Source organism: Gavia stellata, chromosome 2 (genome assembly GCF_030936135.1).
Source record: "Gavia stellata isolate bGavSte3 chromosome 2, bGavSte3.hap2, whole genome shotgun sequence".
Classification (NCBI taxonomy): domain Eukaryota; kingdom Metazoa; phylum Chordata; class Aves; order Gaviiformes; family Gaviidae; genus Gavia; species Gavia stellata.
Window position 1 is genome coordinate 4,286,719 of NC_082595.1, and position 19,466 is coordinate 4,306,184.

The 19,466-nt window shown below is 40.7% G+C and overlaps 1 protein-coding gene across 3 annotated transcripts in view; it reads left to right on the forward strand.

Moving 5' to 3' along the window:
* The window catches only part of MSH2 (mutS homolog 2), a 56,026-nt gene that overhangs the window by 7,248 nt on the left and 29,312 nt on the right, over nt 1-19,466 (forward strand). For all 3 annotated transcript variants that reach the window (XM_059835803.1, XM_059835802.1, XM_059835804.1), the window contains one exon: nt 664-797. In XM_059835803.1, the coding sequence (XP_059691786.1) occupies nt 664-797 (134 nt within the window). The remainder of the gene's footprint in view (nt 1-663; nt 798-19,466) is intronic.

The window sequence follows — 19,466 nt, forward strand, 5'->3', positions numbered from 1 at the left end:
CTGTTTTTCAATGTTAAACAAAATTTTTACTTCCTAGTTGTTTGTGCAAAAACCAAACTAAACCCCAAGAAAAATGCCCAAAAGGCTGTCTTGAGTCCAGTTTAATATTAAACTTAAATTATAGATATTAAACTATAATCTGAACAGAGTAAGTTTAGAGGTGTTTATAGTACTCCAAAGATGATCTGGGGAAGCTTGAGAGAATTTGAATAACTGTTCTGTCCCATTGCCTCATTCTGTGTCCCCGCCCCGGCACCCTCCAAAGATCTCCAAACAAAATCCTTGAACCCAAGTCCTGTTTCTTGCTGCTTTTTTTTTGATGGACAGGACCCCTATTTTTTGACCTTACAAAGGGCAAACTAGCAAATATCTAGGTATATTTCCACTTTTCCTATTCAAAGGGCAAACTGCCCAGAGACTAGATATGTTTCTAACTTTCCTGTTCAGTCAGGATTAGTTTCAAAATTGACAAATCTATTCCTTGCTTGCCATGTTCCAGGGACCAGAGTGTAAGTGCTTTAATGCCGTGCTGTTTTGTTTGCCTTTTTTGATGGGTGCCAACTTGAATACAAAAAAACCCACTGCTCTATTCCTAGGTAGCAAAGTTGAGTGCCATTCAGTGGGTGTCAATAAGCTTCACTAACACTTTTTTTTCCTTTCCAGAGTTCTGTGGAAAATGCTAATACTGCACAGTCTCTAGCTGGTTTACTAAATAAATGCAGAACCCCTCAAGGACAAAGACTAGTTAATCAGTGGATCAAACAACCCCTTATGGACAAGAATAGAATTGAAGAAAGGTAACTGTGCTATGTGTTTGATAGACTTACGCAAGTTAGTAACTATTTTACAGAAGGCTCTTTTTAAGCACAAAATACTACAACCAAGAAATAATGGTGGTGGAGGTTTTTGTGTGCTGTCCAGTAACACATTGTAGTTAGAGCAGAAAGCGTTTTTCCCTGAGATGAAAATTGACAGGTTACTGTTAGATTAAATGCTTTTTATGATTACGACATTTTAAAGAGGAGGTATGATATGATTAGAGGGTCAAATGATTCATGCTACAGGCTAAGGCAGTGTAGCAGCTACTAACTAACTATTATTCGTACTGCAAATGCTCAGTCTGTATAATAATATTTTGATGTTGCTTCTAGTTTACCAATTAAAAAAAATATAAACAAAACCCCAAACAATTAAGCAGTAGTGAGCTCTTCCTGTTTCCAGAAAAAACTACCTTTGGTTGCAGTGGGGCAGTCTTACCATGTCTTGCCTAGATATTGTGGCCCAAATACGGGTGGTCTTTTTCTTCCTTGCTCTTTCACACTGCTGCCTGTCACCATGCGTCTGCCCTACCAGTAGACAGCAGTATCAGTCAGTACGAGAGAATCTGGGAAATCTCTGCTGAGAATGTACAGATAATTCTCAGTCCTTCAGAAAGGAAGACGGCAAAGGCCATATTCCTACGCTGTGTGTGTGTTTCTCTTATGTTCACCATGCAAACAAAAGTTACACTTTTTTTAAACTCATGCTAAATACAGCTATATTCTTATCATCTTAAACCAAACTTCATGCAACTCAAGTGATCAGCAAGTTAATGCATTGCAAAATGTATGTTAATGTGTACCTTCACAAAGCAGGAGAGGCCAGAAGACTGAATTTAACTTTGATACCTTCTCTAAGGCTCGTATTTCAGATAAGGCATTACAGGTATGTCTGTATATGGTGTTGGGCTTTAGCACAGATCACTACTACCAAAAAAAGAAATTTAGGCTTGGTCACATTGATGTTTAAAGAAGTTATGCAAAGAGTAGTTTTCTCTATATATTTCTAGAGATGGAGTTATTCTGCTTCTCTTCAACAAATTTTTCTACTTTTTCTAATAATTTGCAGAGTGGTGCCTAGTAACTTCATCAGAGCACACCTAGAAATGTTGTCAATGTGACACTGAAATATTTGTCCCTGGATCTATTGACTGCTGTGTCTTACTCTGGCATGTGTTACAAGAGCTTTCATCATTAGTTCTTGATTGCGTACCCAGGATCTTCTGTCAGTTTTGGATTCTAACATCTGAGCCAACTTCAATTTTACAGTTATGTTGGTTTTAAGATTTTGAAAGATATTACTCCCATTTGTAGTTTTCTTAAACATTGGAAATTTTGACTTTTGTCTCAGACTTGTTTGCTCATTACTGTGCATCAGAAGTCCTGCAAGTTTGGAAGAGAGACGGTGTTTTCTTTATAAAAATGGGGGTAAATTATAGGCACAAAATGTAACTTGACCCGTTTTGTAGAGTTAGGATCATCTCTGCGTTTTGTGTTGCGATTCTGTATGGCTAATATTGACTGCATTTAGGAAAAGCTATAGTTAAAGGAGGAAGAGAGTAATTAAATGGAGTTAAGCTCCTCGTGAAGCTTGTAAAGGGTGGTGTATCCAAGTGTTACAAGGTTGAAAGAGGTCTATTGATAACCTCCTGTATCTTGCCCAGCCACAGAATCATCGGGGTTGTAATTTGTTGCAAGTAGTTTGTTTTAATCTGTGCTTATGGACACTGGGATACTATAGTCATACTTTTTCAGTTTATTGTGCAGCATAGCTAAGCCTGTCTGAATGAGTCTTGCTTTCACTTATTACTTTGAATTTAATTCTTTGGCTTTGGGATAAATGCAGTGTATTTTACTCACAAGCTGCTGGCGTGCCGTCCTCCCAATCTTAATGCTTTTCAAAGTGAGTAGGACTGTTCTTTTTTTAATCCAAAGGAACAAGCATAACAAAAGAAGCTGTTAGTGGGACCGATGAGATGTATTGACAGATTCAAATATCTTTTCAAAGACACGTAGTCGTCAGGTTGTTTTCTATATGCTTTACAGTATATTGTGGCTGTTTTAAGAATTACAAACTATAATTTAGAACATATAGGTGGTTTGAGAAGGAAATATCTGGACTGCTGTTCCTTTATGTTTCTTTGTAGTCAAGGGGAGTTACTGATTATTTCTTAGCTTGAAGTGTGCTGTGTTTAAGGACCCCATTTAACACTAACCAGTGCAAAACTCTTATTGAACTAGGCTGAACAAAAACTCTTATCAAACTAGGCTGAAGAAGAAGTTGGACTGATGTTAGATGACAATGTTTTGAAGTCAGCCTGTTGTTTTGCTTATACAGCAGGTATTTTGACTTAACTTTTATTCCAGTAGTGTAGAATTGCATGTCTGACTGTTTATTTAAAAAAACCTGTAAAAGTTAGACTCTTGTAACCTTCTGCTAAGACCTGTAGGTGGTGCAAGTCATCTTTTGGAGCTAAATAGATCAACTTCTTTCAGTAGTTTGTAACCTGCAACGTGTTGTTAACATTTATGGATAAATAGAGCACAATGTTATGTCCTAGTGTGTATTAACCATCGATACAGTAACAACACAAATTAATGTACATAGTGCACATGCTTCAGATAAAATAATGTTAATCTACTGGAAGAGCTCCTAATGAGAACTAAGAAAACAGGGGTTCCCGATACCTGCCAGTCTTGAAAGACTTGGGGTTCTGCCCGTGTCTGGCTGGTTTTCCATGATTAAAAAAATAATTATTAGTCGTAAGTATACAAGATACAGCCCCACTTCTCCCATGTGGTGTGTTCAGAAGGCAGGTACATGAGGTTCTTGCTCCTTGCTTTATAGTCAGCATATTTCTGAAATTAAAATGTAGTTGCAGAGACAGGAAGTGCAAATACATATATTAATTGTGTTACATGATTGACTGTAATACAGCGAGCAACTTCAGTATGTAATGTTTATTCTTCAGATACTGGAAAGTCTGAGAAATGTGGCACAATGTAAAATAATGCTTGTTCTGTTATGCCCCGAGAAGAGAGCTCGTGCTGATTATATTTAATTTTTTTCTATTTTTGGAGGGAAACACTATCTGATATTTATATACAGCTCAAATATATCATTCCAGCTCACCTTTTTAGTCCTCTGTACATACTGTGGCTGAACCTCTTATACGTCTGTGTCCTGATAGAAGAGATGCAGGGGTCTCAGTGGAGTTAAAGGCTGTACTCAAACATCACTTGTTCTGATTCAAGCCTGTTTTGAGCTTTTCTCCTGTGTTCCTAAATACCGTGCTGCATGGGGGCCACATTGTAGAAATGCATCCTATCTCTAGCAGAGCCAGAAAGTAATAGATTTGGGAAGATTGAGGTGAATAAATGGCTAGCAGGGTAAAATTTCCAAGTTTGTAGAACGTTCTCATGAATCAGTCTTGAATGACAATTAAAGTAGCAGCTTGTTTAAAAACAAAAAAACACCCCAACTTGTTGCTAGCTAGTGTAGGAAGGCTTGAATGCCTTTACAGTGCTTTATTTAGCAACAAGTTAACTAACATATGCTTTCTCTAGCAGATAACTGGAGGGACAGAGTGGGGTAGTGCATATGGGATAGCTCATGTGACTGGGGGCTCATCTCAGGTGCGCACGAACACACCGCACGGATGAGAAACGGCCAGCCGCAATGAGAAGTCTGCAAGCGTCGCAGGCCTGCGATCTCCCTCGGATCGCAGGAACGTGATCGTGCAACTGGAGCGCTGTAGTGCGTGTTCTTTACAAAGGCCGGGCAGGGTTGTGTTTCTGCGAAGGTATGGCTTGAATGTGCGGAGCTCTGCTGCAGAGGGGGCAGCGGGCTTGTCACGAGCTTATGGGTCAGGATTAGAGAGGGGACAGCAAGGTGGGGGACATTACAGGGAGCATCTGCAGCACATCTGCCCCATCAAAATGAGAAAGCGGACAAAGCCGCCTTGAGAGAACAAGAAGAAAGATGATCATAGGTCTTGGCTCCCTTGGAGGATCTGAGCCACCCAGGCACTGGATGGAGTGAAGCACGATCCTTGCATCTTTGCACGTGCTGGCAGCCAAGTCAGCTGAATGGGATTCGGCAGTGTGCCCTTGCAGCAGCGAAGGGTGACCACGCACTGGGCTCTGCTAGTGAGAGCAGGTTGAGGAACGTGGTTGTTCACGTCTGCCTGTGAGGCTGTATCTAGAGTACTGTACGCAGTGTCGGGCTTTTCAGTACAGGTAGATGGACAAAGAGGAACCGGTCCAGCGGAAAGCCACTGAGCAGGATCGTGGGTTGTGGCACGTGGTGTATGAGGAGAGGCTGGGGGAGCTGGGTTTGTAGCCTGGAGAAGAGACAGATGACTTAAGGGGCAGACCTAACTGCTGGTTTCAGCTGCCTGGTGGGTGGGAGTCGTAGGGAAGGTGAAGCCAGGTGCTTCTTGCAAGGGCACAGCAAAAGCACGAAGCGAAACAGACACCAACTTCACCAAAGGACCCTCCAGCTGCATATAAAGAAAAAAAAATCTTCCCCACGAGGATGGTCAGACTCTGGAATGTGTGCTCAGAGAGATGGAGGGATCTCTATTCTTGTTCAGTGTTCAACTGAAATTAGCCTTGTTTTGAGCAAGGGCTGGAACTAGAGGCCTTGAGTTCCCTTCCAACGTAAATTGTTCTGTGTTAGGTTTTCACTACTTTTGTGTTCTTTTCTAACCTGCAGTTGTCCCTGCAAAGCATTGCAGGTAGGCTTTGTTGCCTCTGTCATTGTGGTTAGCCTCTCTGTAAAGACCTTCAGTACTTTTCTGACTACAGGACAGTATTTCTCCACAGCAGCAGACTGATTTCAGGCAGGTAAATTAGTAGGTGGTGGCCTGTGTCCTCAGTAAGGGAGGGGACAATGTGACCAACTTGGAGGTTTGTCTAAATGGCTTAATTAAAATGCACTTTAAATGCTGGGAGTGCCCTTAATGCCTGTAAAGAAGCTTCTGAAATACAGGTTGAATCTGAACTTGTCGGAAGACAGAAATGTGATTTGTTATTGTCGTGCAGATCATGATGCAATAAATATTTTGCATGAAAGAAGTTGTCATTCCAGTGGCAGGAAAATGGTGTTGGCTTCCTAGTGTGCCTCTAGAAATGTTAGAAAAATGTCACCTTTGTCACTCCAGAAATTACCATCTGTAAGTCCCCTAGAGAAATGTTTGGAGCTTGAAGCGCTCAATGCTGCTTCTTTAACCCTCTCCCCTCCCTTCACCTATGTTTACTGTTTTCAAAACTACTAGATCACCTGTATTTTCATTTGGGTTTGCTTGTAAAACTGAGGTTGACAGTGAGTGCTGTCTAGAAGCATTAAACAAAAGCTCTACTAGTCAAGCACATGTCAGACAGGCCAAGTCTCTAGCAAGGAATTTCCATCAAAATCCCAGGCGCTTGAAACCTATTGAAAAGCTTAGATTCTTGTGTTGCCAGAGATTTATTTTTAGTTTTCTTGTTTGAGGAGGGAACAGGGGGATGTAAATAAGAGCTGAAAAAGGACTCCTTTCATGACACCTTTAGGTGTGGTAAAGATAATGTTGCTGTTTGAGCTGGAGAAGTGCCTAAAAGCTGTTTGTATTCGGGATGTTATCCAAATCATTTGTCTTCTAGGTCAAGGATCAGCAATCAGCGTTGCAAATCTGTAAATTATAGGTGGCATTCAGTGGTGCAGCACTGGAGCAGGTAGTCATAGATCTCCTTGTTGATACTTCCATCTTGCCCACTTCATCTTGACAAGTCCTCTCTTGGTGCAAAATAAATAGAAGGATTGAGCTTTTAGCCAGTTTTTTCTTTTGCATGTGAATTTTGAGGCTCAAGGGAAATGAAAATTAAACTCAAATATGGCTGAAATGTCAAATTGGTTTTCAGATTTTCAGGAAATAATCAAATTACTATTTATTTAGGGAAATGTGGATTTGTAGCTGCCATACTGTTCTTTTGCTCTCAGCCTGCCAAAAGGAGGTGGATGGTAATTACTGCAGTCGTTAAATTTTATTTAGAATCTGTGTTTAATTACTCAGGATTCTTTTTTTTTTTTTAAATCACAGCCATAAGTTAGTGAAGTTTCCGGTTAAAGAGTGTGACCATATGAAAACCTCTACTATGTACGGGTGCAAAGCTCTCTGGTTTGTCACAGTATCCTTGGTGGTCACTGTTTTGAAGATTGCGTACAGGAATATGGTATATTCTCCATGAAAGAACAGTGAACATATTATTGTTTCTGCTCTGTTTAATTTATATCCACAAACATTAGCAAGGTGGCATGTTAGGAAACTGCAGTGGAAGCTCTTGGCAAGATAATTTTGCCTTGACTTGTAATTTAATTTCATTTATCATGTATAAGGGCTGTAAAAGTCTTTAATGTTTTGTTTACATACACTTTTGAGTTTCTCCTCTGTACAGAATGAATGCAAATGAAGAAATATTTGTTTTTTAGGCAAAGAACTAGAACTTGTTCAGTATGCTTTTAGTGTGCACAAATTTAAGGAAATGCAGAGGTTAGCAATTTTAAAGAGTATTAGTGTTGATGGAGTAGCGTAATAAACTTAACCTCTCAATTTTAATAATGTATGGAACCTTGTAAGGAATAAAACACTTACAAAAAAATAATAATGGAGATACTTTTCCTCAGCTGTCTGTAGTCGTTGAAGACCGTGCAGTAATGTTGTTTTATCATTGAATCCCAGAATGCCGTATTTAATTAAAAAGGAAGAGTGGCACAAAAGCTCCGCAGTGTAAGGCATTATGGTGGGGAGCAGCCTTAGCTGCTTTCCATCTTCGGTTTCTCCGGAAGGTTTTGGGTGGGGCAGTTTCACTATATGGAGTTGATGAACTTGCCCGTGACTGTACGTACTTGATGAGTTCTTGCTCTGTCGTCTTCATTGTTCTTTGTTATCATATAAGAAATGGAGGTTTATTAGTAATTCTTAAAAGATGGGCATTTGTTTTCCAGAAGCCTAAATACTATGTTGATGGAATGGCAATGCTTAAAAAAAAAAATAATTGTGAAACTGGTTGTTCTTGTCTTTATTTAAATTCAGATATTTCTGCCTTCATGTCCTTGACACTTGTCACGCTAGCTGTTCTGTAGGTAGGATTCCTTGGTCTTCAGTGCTCAGAATTCAGTGTGAAGGTGTTTTGTTTGTTTTTGACTCTTACGCATCATCCAGCAACCTGTGACACGGAGCTGTTTAGTAGTTGGCTGACACTGTAACCACTTTAAATGGAAAGGTGTAGTCATGCTTCCCTGACTGTGGATTGTCACTAGTTCCCTTGTTATTGGCACTGGCGCTAGGATTCATGTAGCTGCTTGGTTCATCTTTTGATGGGGAATTTAGCACGCTAAAATAATCAAGGGTGTAATGTCATACAGCACCTAATCCGGTAAAACCAGGCAGTTGCCAAAAAGGGCAATCCCAGTTCCCCTTCCTGGCCTTCAGCTCCTGCTGCTCCCTTTTTTTGGTCTCATAGCTACAGAATAATTTGGTTTGGCTTGTTCACCTGATGAAAACTAATCCATGAAAAAGTGAGGAAAATTGTCATCTAAAATTAATCCTTTTGCTCCTCTGCATCTGGTCCATGACCTGCTGTCATCATAAACATGAGAAGATTAACAACTTCTGAAATGCAGATGAAGCAATACCAAAAGCCTGTTCTTCAGATTTAATAATCTGACTTGTAAGCATTTGCTTTCTCTTGGTATCTTGACTTTTTTAGAGCTTATGCTAATTAATTTATATTGTGAGTTGGATTACCAAACTTGCTACAGGAAGATAAATTGGATATCTGCCTATCCTTGAATTGGAAGAGTGTCTGAAGCTGTGGAATGGAGCTGTTCACTACTGTTCCTCAATAAACCTGCTGCCTGTCCGACAAATTCGCTATGGAGATGCTGCTTGAATATTTTTAGCTCCCACAGAAGACAGACTATGGAAATTTTATGAAAAATAATGTAGGCATGGAAATAAATTAATAAATCAAGTCTTTTACAACATTGGGAAGACAGAAGACATGTCTCTGAAGTGTGCGGGAGATACATAGAGAATCTTGTTTTATGAAATATCCTCTTATCACTTTTGTCTGTACGGTTCCTTGAGGGCTGTTCAGTCCAGCTAGATTGTGCTGGATTTTTCAGGTGGGAGAGGATTTGCTGTGTAAAACATCTTATATTCAAAATTCAACTTTGCTGATGGATCTTCTGTAGGTTTCTTTCCTTAATAAGCATGCATGTTTAAAAGTTGGGAACAGTGTTTATCATTGTGTGAAGTAGCAGGTCATCAGGTGAGAATTTTCCTTATTTATCTCAGCTCCTCTTCTGTGGAGCTGTTTAATTCGTTAAGGGTAATAATATTATTTCTTAGCTGAGAACGAGGAGGGGTGGTGAATCAAATCTAAATAGTGCTGTTACATAAAACTCTAGTCTGAATGGCTGTTCTTGATAATAATTAAAAAATATAAACTTTACTTTTATTTGGGAAACATAACTTTTGAGAAACATAAGTGAAACTTTATTTTCCTTTTCTACAACTTGGATAACTGACTGTTACTGTAAGTAATACAGCCAGGCTGTGGAATGGGAAATAAAAGACACTTGGTTTTGGTTTTAACTGTGACTGGGGTGATCATGTAGGTGTAGGTTGGATGCGCAGCTGTATGAAAGTTTCTTTAGAACATAGACAGGCATAATACTTTTTGCCTTAAGTGTTTTAATATTTTCAGGACCCAAGTCTTGTACAGCAGGTCTGCCTTGGGAGCGTGGAGTAGTCCCGACCGCAGAGTGAACCATCAGCGGGAGCTGGTGAGAGGGAGATGGTGGTGGGCCTCTTTGGGTCCCTGCTGCAGGGCTTAGGTGGCCTTCTGTCCTATTCGGAGAGAACCAGTGGGACCCTTGAGAAGGTCTGGTCGTCGCTGGCCTGTAGAAATGCTCTGAAGATCCCTCCTCTCCTTCTTGCTCTGAAACACAGCTTGCAGCCTGTGGCTCTGGGCCATGTGAAGAGATAGGTGTGTGATGGTACCATCAAGAGCCCTGCCAGCCTTGCCTTATAACTAAAGAAAAAATATTTCCTTTCTGCTTGTCTTAACTTTTCGGCATAGGGAATTTGTGGGCATGCTTCAGAACTGCTTCCTGCAGTTCTTTGCTTTGGCATGCTTTCTGGCTAGAAGAGGCAAAGTGAGCTCTGCCTATGTGCTGCTGCTTTATTTACGTATGCTTCAGAATGATGCCAGGCACTCCCTTCCCTCAAGGTCTAAAAATATTGTTGTTGCAGCAGTCTGCTTCAGTAGCAAGATCTTGCATCAAGTGCTACCTTGCTGGCAAGGATAAGACGCAAGATCTTTCTGTTTTGCTGAATTGTTTTCTCCTTTACCTTGCCGAATCTGCTGGAGCTGGAAAATGTTTTAACGCTTGTGCAAAAATAGCGAATTATTGGTAACCTATTACAGAATAAATAAGACTGCAGTAAGGATCTTTGGGGAGGAAAACATTGTATTGGAGTTAACGATGCTTTTTCCGAGAATCTTGTTTTGTTTTTTTTTATTCTGAGCTTATTAGGTTGCAGCCTCACAGTCAGTACATAACAGTTCCCAAAGCTTTGCTTGATTATTATATAAAATAGTTATTTTGTGCCCGGTACCCCTGATGTAATCTCAGGGCTTTAATTTACTATCCCTAGTCTTTGACATAATACTCAAATGGCATATGCAGGAATTCATGTAGGGTGGGAAAGAGTCTTTTGCTTTCCTGATACATACTAATTTTATGTTATATAAATGTAACTGATGTAGAGGAGTGAACTCTGATTATTGGGAAGAATGAATGCCTTTATTGAATTAAAATATTTATCTGTAAGTGGACTGTTCTGAGGTTGCAAATATCTAGTATTGTTTCCATGGTAGGATGGTTTGGAGACTAATTAGGAAAACTAGAAAAGGCAGGAGACTGATGTTTGGATGTGGCTTTCTCTTCCATTGCTTAACCTTTCAGGTTAAACAGCAGGGAGCCTGGTGTGGAGCACTTTGTCCGGCTTCTTAGTAGCACACTTTGTGTACCCAGTGCTCTGGAAGCGTGTGCAGTGTGATTTCCGTGGCTCTCCTAGGGTCTAACGCTGCCTTTCAAACCCTGGACTCTGCGTTACAAGGGACCAGGGAGGTGATCGTGCCCCTGTACTCAGCGCTGGTGAGGCCGCATCTGGAATGCTGTGTTCAGTTTTGGGCCCCTCACTCCAAGAAGGACATTGAGGTGCTGGAGCGTGTCCAGAGAAGGGCGACGAAGCTGGTGAGGGGTCTGGAGCACAAGTCTGATGAGGAGCGGCTGAGGGAGCTGGGGTTGTTCAGTCTGGAGAAGAGGAGGCTGAGGGGAGACCTCATCGCTCTCTCCAACTACCTGAAAGGGGGTTGTGGTGAGGTGGGTGTTGGTCTCTTCTCCCAAGTGACGAGTGACAGGACAAGAGGAAATGGCCTCAAGTTGCACCAGGGGAGGTTCAGGCTGGATGTTAGGAGAAATGTCTTTCCTGAGAGAGTGGTGAGACACTGGAATAAGCTGCCCAGGGAGGTGGTGGAGTCACCATCCCTGGAGGTGTTAAGGAACGTGTGGATGTGGCACTGTGGGACATGGTTTAATGGGTATGGTGGGGTTGGGGTGATGGTTGGGCTTGATGATCTTACAGGTCTTTTCCAACCGTAGTGATTCTGTGATTCTGTGTGACCGCTTCAATAGAGCGGTAAGAAATACGTATTCATGATTGCTTCAAGTTACACATTTGAGATTCAAAGGCAGTACGAGCGAGTCCAATCCAAAGACCTGCCCTGTAATAGTGGAATGAAGGCCAATTTCTAGTACTAAATATATCCTGAGGGCATCAGGTACTTGCCTGGAGATTACTTGATTGAGTTCACTTCTGACTTGAGGGACAGAGTATGGCAGGGTGGAGAAGAGCAATACTACCTCACACTTTTTGTGGTGGCAGTGCTGGTTTCTGCCAGCTTAGAAGTGTTTGTGGGACTTGTGGCTTGAGGCCATCATTTCCTGGCCAGCTTAAGCCAACGTCAAGGTACAACTGGGCTTGTCCACAGCTGGCAGAGCCACCCCAGAGCGAGGTGGTTCAGGGGAGCCTTGCCGGTGAAAGGCTACCGCAGCCACAGCAGACAAAGATGTGTGTTTAAGGAGGGGACTGCTGCTGGGAGCGTTGCCTTCAGTGTTAACCTGGGGTGCCTGCAGCTTCCTTTGCCAGACTACCAGTTTTATTTCCTCCATGCTATGTGTTTTGCCTGTGTTAAAGAGCAGGACAGCTTTCAAGCCATGCCACTGAGCTGGGTCATGCTTGGTCTCTATGACTTTTTTGTTCTCGCAGAGGAAAAGTTTTGAAACTCTCTGTTTGGGTCTAGAACTGGGAGTCATTGCAAAACCTTCTAAGAAGCTAGGAAGGTCATCAGAGTACAAGGATCGCTATAATTTTACTAGGATGACAGCATTGTCTTTAAGAATGCAGACATTACAGGTAAGATGCATCACTGTGAGGCTGTTTGTTCCTGGTGTGCTGTTTCTGTTAATCTACCCTAATATACAATATCTCCTCATAGCTGGAAGCCTGTAATTTCACATCCTGCACATAAAACAGTAATGTACTTTAAATTCTGAATTAAGGATGAATATGCAGTGTTGTACTCCTTCGCTGTCGTCTTGAAAGTTTTGCTATTTAGGCAAGCTGTACCTTTTAGTTTAGCTCTTTTTTTTTTTTAGGTTGTAACAGTGGTTTTTTTGGGGGGAAGCTGTGAAGTCATTCGATATTGCAGAAGCATTTATAGCACGTTCTTAACTGAGGAAACAAAACCAACTTTGTGCTAGCATGCTAAGAAGAAACGATGACGGTTTGGGCAAGAGCAGGTGGGAAACAGAAAAAGAACTTGAGCTAAAGCATGGAGGGGAATACACGTGAAGGTGCAGGCTGCTTTTTTGGCAGACTGAGTAGGAAGAAGCCTTGCTTACCTGGGCGCCAGCCTCGCACAGGCCTGTTGGAATTGGCTGAGTTGTCTGTTTTCTGAACTGCAGGCCCTTGGGCATGCACGCGTGTTTGGGAGAGCTGAAAGAGGGCTGACACAGATGAACAACTTGTGGCACTCGCTCAAACATAAGATTCTGGACCCTAACGATATTGTAGGGCCAAATTGTACCATGAAATATTAAAATAACAGAAGGATTTTGACCCCTTGCTTGGGATATTCTCTCTCACGTGTAAGATGTGCTAGAGAGCAATGTTCGGAGTTGTTGATAAAACAAAAACTTGGATTCAAATCTCGTGTCTTCAAAGTCTTGTAGGAACTGGTGGTTATGGCAAGTCCTCTGCAAGGCTGCTCCTGCTCCTTGGGTAAATATTGCCACCAGCTGGAAGCTCGCTGCCAGAAAGCAGAGCAACTTCTCTCTGCGCAGTGTCCGCTGTGAGCTCAGTGGGCATTGAGAAGATCAGTGATATCAAGCCTATGGTGTACGAGTAAAAGAAAATGGCTTTTGTTGGTATTAGTCTCTCTAAAGCTGCTGGTTGCTTATTCCTCAGGTTTTGTGTTATTTTTATTTCAAATTGTTTACAAAGATTGCGCCAGTTTCATAACAAAGTCTTTTGTGCATAACTAAGCACTTCCAAAAGCATGCGTGGGTTGTCTAGATCTTTTGCATTGTTATTTCTTTGTGCTTGTCTGAGAAATTTTGAATGTTATTTTTATAATTGCATGTAACAACTCTGATTGTATTGGGCAAAATGACCTGGGATGGTCAGGGTGATTTTTACGCTGCTAAGATGTGTGCTGGAGTAAAGTCATTCTCAATATCAGGCTTCACATATCTGATTTAGGCTCCCGTGTGCCAATCTTAAGTGTCTGTCGTAATACTTCAGAGGCTGTAAAGCATTCTGGGGTTCTTTGTCATGGAACGAGCTTTGCATATTTAAGGTGATACTTATGGCGTACCTGAGGTGGTGACAACTGGACTTCGGCTGATTTTTGTGGGAGAGAAGATGTTTGTCTAGGGAACGATCGAGTCACCGAGGAGAAGTTTATAAAGGGGGCTTAGGACAGTGCCTGGCTTATTTCTGTCTGGAAAACACAATGCTGGTACTAATCAACTACAGCCACTTGCTCTAGCGTGGAATTCCTCCAGGGCGTTAAAATCCCAAGTGCTTTGTGTGGAAAAGAAAACCCAGTTAGAATAGGTGAGATGGTGGCTTGGCTTTGCCCTGCCCTCCTATTTATTGAAGAGGCAGTACCTGAGGCTGTAGTTTATTACGTTATTCTGGTAATTTCTATAGGATTAGAAAAGAAGAATTTATCAGTTTTATATGTCTGGGTTAAGCATGTCCAGGGCGGTTTACCTCTGCTGCATTGGATTAAGAAGAGATCTGAGTTTGAAAGAAACCCGAGGGAAAGCAGAATAATGGTACATGAAGTGTTTTCCACTTCCCTTTGTGTAAAGGAAATGTGAAATTAAACTGGTATGACTGCTCATACTCCAACTTTTGCGGTGAGATGAAAGTCTTAGCGTATCTTAAAGCAGTCCTTAATATGCAGCTTTTGTAAGTGGCATTTGTCTGATAAAATTCTCTATAATCTAGCTGAACAAGTTGGACAGAAAAGTTGATCTTATTCTGCAGTCATAGAAAACCTTTAGCAGGCAGAGAACACAAATGTATGCTCTTCAGAAGTCTCGGCTGTTGAATAGCCAGGGGAGTTACAACCTTTAAGATCTTCCTAAAAATAAGTCAGCTTCTCCTGTAAAAGAGTGCATTCTTAATTTGATTTCAGTGTTAACGCTTTTTTCCTTGTGTCATATGGAGTTTTTAATTAGTACAGTTTTTCCCCGTGAAAATGTCTACCAGAATTTGGGATTTCAAGTCACTACTCTGCAGTAGTAATTAAGTACATATATTACTCATTATTAAATACATAAATTACTGATTACGTATGTATCCAAGTTTCTTAATACGATAAAAAACCGGAGTCCTTTTTCAGAGCAGAGGTGCTTGGAGGAGGCGTTCTCCTTTGTGCATGCATGGAGAAGCGCAGAACTGCTCAGGGTTTTGCAGGATGTCGGTGCAGGAGAGATTAAAACCTGGCTGCTTTATAACTCAGCTTGTTGTACAGCTCACTGGTTTGTTAGGGTTTTTTTTTTTGTGCTGGCCCATCCTGCTCAGGCATTAAAAATATTGTATTCATTCTAACTCTTTTTTTTTAATCTGTTAGTTATTATTTCTACAGACAGAATTCTTTTCATCCTTCTATGAAATCTGTATACAAATCAGGCTTGATTAATGTTTTCCCATTAATTTAAACTTCTATATCTAGCTCTCTAAAAGCCTAGAAATAGAATTAAACCCTCCTGACAACCTCTGTGTTGTGGCCGTATTGAGTGCAATAACCTTAAAATCGCGATGAAAAATGCTACGCAGATGTAGCAAAGGAAGAAGCAATCTTTTCTGATGTCAAACGAGATGTAAACCTCCGTGGAATGGAAGCATTGTGATGAGACTTGGGAAAGTGTGTGCTATTTATTAGATCAAACCCACATTTTTTTGTTGGTTTTTTGGGGTGGAGTGTTAGTCTTTTGTCTCTTAATAGTAGATCTGAGAGATACCTCGTACAGTAAAACACGGGAAAGGATGAAATGCTTTCAGTTGATTCCAGAATATCCAACAGAAACTTGGATATAGGTGGATTTTTTTTTTCCTCTCTTTCGAAGAGCACACGAGGCCTAATGTTACTTGTTATTGCACTTCAAGGCTGATAAATAGCCATGGTTTTGAATAGCAGGGGGAAAAAAAAAAGGGGTTATCATTTCTGAGTCCAAGAAAAGTGCTTGTGTTGGTTTTCAGTTATATTAGCTGAAATTTTGTTTGCTGTTTCTGTGGTTTAATTTGCAAATTTAAATAACCGCCTTGAAGCATTATGTTCTAGTGTGGTTTCACTAGTTATAATTCTTTCTGTTATCTTGTCTGTGCTGCCTTAGATCTGTGATAGAAAGTTTTACCTTATTTTCCTTTCCCTTTCGGCTGTGTGGCAGAAACAAGTTATCCGATGTTGTCAGCTGTTGTTTGATTACACTTTCTTGGACTTTTTTTATTTGTTTGTATTTTCTTTTTTTAGATCCTCAGCCAAGCTTTGTATTAAAAACAACCTGTCATTTGATTTCATTATTACTTGTGAGCATTAGGCATGGCTTATAGTTGCATTGTCTTAATGTAGCTCTTTCCATTCAGCAACCTTGTACGTATTCTTACTGTACAGGAGAATGTTATGCAAAATGTGGCATGAACACAAACCTGTCAGCCTTATATATGGGGGGAAGATAGAACAGTACTAGGAAGGTCATGAGATCTTAGTTTAATTAGCATGGTTTTGGCAGAGGAAAATTGTATCATGCTGATCTGAGAACTCTTTGAACTTGTCATTGTTGTGGACAAAGGAGGAAAAAAGAATAAATTAGAGCTTTCAAGACGCCTTTGACAAGTTCTTATCCAAGAGGCAGTTGAACAAGCTGAGGGAGTCGTGGGATGAAAGTGAAGGGTTTGTTTGTGTAAAAGGAGCAAGCAGGAAAAAAAAAGATGTTTTCATCTTGGCAAAGGTAAGCTCAAGAGTCTAGAAGGTGCACTTGAGATATTCTCTAATGATCAGGATAGCAGCTGGCTAGTACGGTACTGACACTTTTATAGGTGACTCAAGTAAGGACCAAACTTCCAATGAAAACCAAAACAGCCCGACTGATTGGACAGAACAGGGATGGTTTGGATTTTAATGAGAATAAGTATAAAGCAATGTGTATAGAAAGAAAGACTGTAATCTGCCCGTGCCTTACAGACCTTTACACGGATTCAGAAAGGGTGCTGGGTGTCTGTGTGCCAGGTTGAAGGCAAGTCTCTGTGCCCTCGGGTTTTGGAGATAAAGTACTGTGGCATTATAGAAACTTTGCTGCTGGTCTTTTCCAAGTGCAAAATTTAGTGAGTTGCAAGAAGTGCCTCCACGTGTCTATGGCTGCCAGGATTATTGATTGTGTAAGGACCTCTTGGAAGAGAAACTAAATGCTCTGGCCTGAAACATAAGCTATCAGAGGGCAAGATGGGATCTAATATAGAGGACAAGCTTCAATTTTGTACATTCTTCCATGTCTAGATTAGTCATCAAAATCAGAGAAAATAATTTTTATACTGGAAATTTTAATGTGGAAATCATGGAATAGTCTGTAGCTTAAGCAGGTTGGATAGAACCACCAAACCCTGGTTTCCTGCCCCAGGAAAGAGTAGTATTTTTCTAGATTAAAATACACATTTATAATTGGATAAACACTCCAAATGTCTGTGTTGCTTTCTTCCTAGTACTTCTATTAAGTGAAAAAAGGGTCTTTTAAACTAGAACTTCATGCAGCTTTGCAGGTAAGAAACTATGAAGGTATTCATGACTACTGCCTCTTTATGGATTGATGTGTGGTGATATTTTGATAATTGAGAAGTAATAAATAGGTTTACAAATCCTGCATATCACCTGGGAAGTAAGAGGACGTAACATCAGAATAGTGCAACCTCGTGTGCGTTTGCCATGACCATAACTGCGAAAGACCAAGCACGGTAACAGTAAGAACATAGGGCTGTGCTTTACTGTAAGTTTTCGGAGAATGCTGTCTTGTTTTTGCCAAAGGAATTGTTTCCAGATTACGGGACTAAAAATGACTAAGTTACTTGGTTCCTATGAAGAGGAACAAGTTGGCAGATACTGCCCCTACTTTCAGTAAGCCCTGACAGGCCTGAAGATACTTTAAGGGGAAGATCTGCAGATGGGATTTATTCCTTCTGTAATCCCCTTGGGAAAGTAGGCAGACATGTGGTTAGTAGGCTTATGTTTAGGCTGTTAAGCAGTCGTATCAGGTGTCTTTGGGTTGTTTTGTTTTTCGAATGTTTTTTTAAATGTTAAAAAAAATCTGGTCTTTACAAAGTGCGTTTGGTCACCAGTTGCTGCTGGTGCTTTTGAGAAAAGTTTGTGATGTGAGTCTCAAGTCAGATCTGCTAGGTAAATTGTGGGGATTTTTAATAAAGATGGCAATGTATCTGCTGTGACAGAATCATCCAATTCTTGTTATTCCTCCAAAGCATTTGACAGAAGCCTGAAAGCTAGAAATTGTGCTCAGAAACACCAAGAGCGGTCAGAACTGGAAATTATTTGGCTATTATGATGTTACTTACACAAATCTTCTTCTGTGTTTTTGCAGTAGGTATCTTAAGTATATTCCTGTCTACTTCTCACAAGCTCTGTATACATGCTGAAACTCTAATGTATCTTGCAGAGATTCTGCATGTTTCCTATCCTTTTTGGAAATAAAGCACCATTATGGGTCAGCAATGTCAATCTTTAAACTTACTTATTAAGGCAATAGTTGAATGGATAAATGCAGAGGTAGGCTTTTTCTCTGATCTTTCTCATTTATTTTGTTTGGTATAATACAGAAGGTTCACTGGAGTGTTGTGGGTAGAACACTTTCTGCAACAGAAGGACATTCCTTTTGAATTTTTTATATACAGAAATGTACTTCCACCTGTCCAGGGGTCTCGATCTCTTGTGTTACCTTAGACAAAGCCTTTGTTTCTTGAGTGACTGTCTTTACTAATTAGCTGAGGCAGTGTACCATGTTAACCTCTGTGTACCGTTTCAAGTGTCTAGCTCTCTCTGCAGAACACTGCGTGGTGTTATGTACAGATTACTGCTTTCAAAATGACCGAAAAAAAAATTGTCATTCCCAATGCAGTTTGCAAACGCAAATGTTCCTGTTATTGAAACTGATGCATTTTTCTGCCTGTAAGCAAAAGAGTAGAAATAATGTGGTGAAAGCTGTCCTTTCTCTCCTTGCATGTCTCTAAATAAATTAACTTCCCTGCTGAAGCCAAGATATTGATAGGTAGCATGTTAATGTGATCAACCAGAAATCAACACAGTATATCATGCGTGGAGGTCTCTGAAGGGGGCAGAGTTCTTCCTTAGTTTCCTAAAGTGTGACGAAAGAACACTGAACTCTCTGGCATTCCACAGTGAACAATATCTGACTTTCTTTGTTTAACTGTGAATGCAAAGTAATGCAAAGTATGTAAAGATAACAATGTTAACTGGTACGAAAAAGAAAGCAAGAAATGTATGGAAGTTCACTTACATTCTAGTGGAGAAAATATAATTTAATGCTCTGTCACTTCTCATTGACATTTATGCTGCTTTCAGCACTTAAAGAATATTTATTTCACTATTAAAAAAAAAACCAAACAAAAAACCAACCCCAAAATGCAAGGACAGGCTGAAGGGAAGGCAAGCTGGGAGTCAATGGTGACAGCAAGGCAGGTAGAAACAGTACCCTCATCGATAAGGACGCAATCCTCCAATACCTGCATGAGGCAAACAGGGTTTATCTGGTGACAGTAACCAGGTTCGGCCAACGGTCTGGGTCTCTAGGCAAGTCTATAGTGATGATCTAAGGTGAAGCAAGGAAGTCGAGCCTGTGGGTCACGGTCTGGATCAGTGGGGTGCATGGCCAGGCACAGGCATGGCTGCAGCATAGCTCAGGTGAGAACCAAGGACGAGTGCCTTAGTTTGAATGCGGCT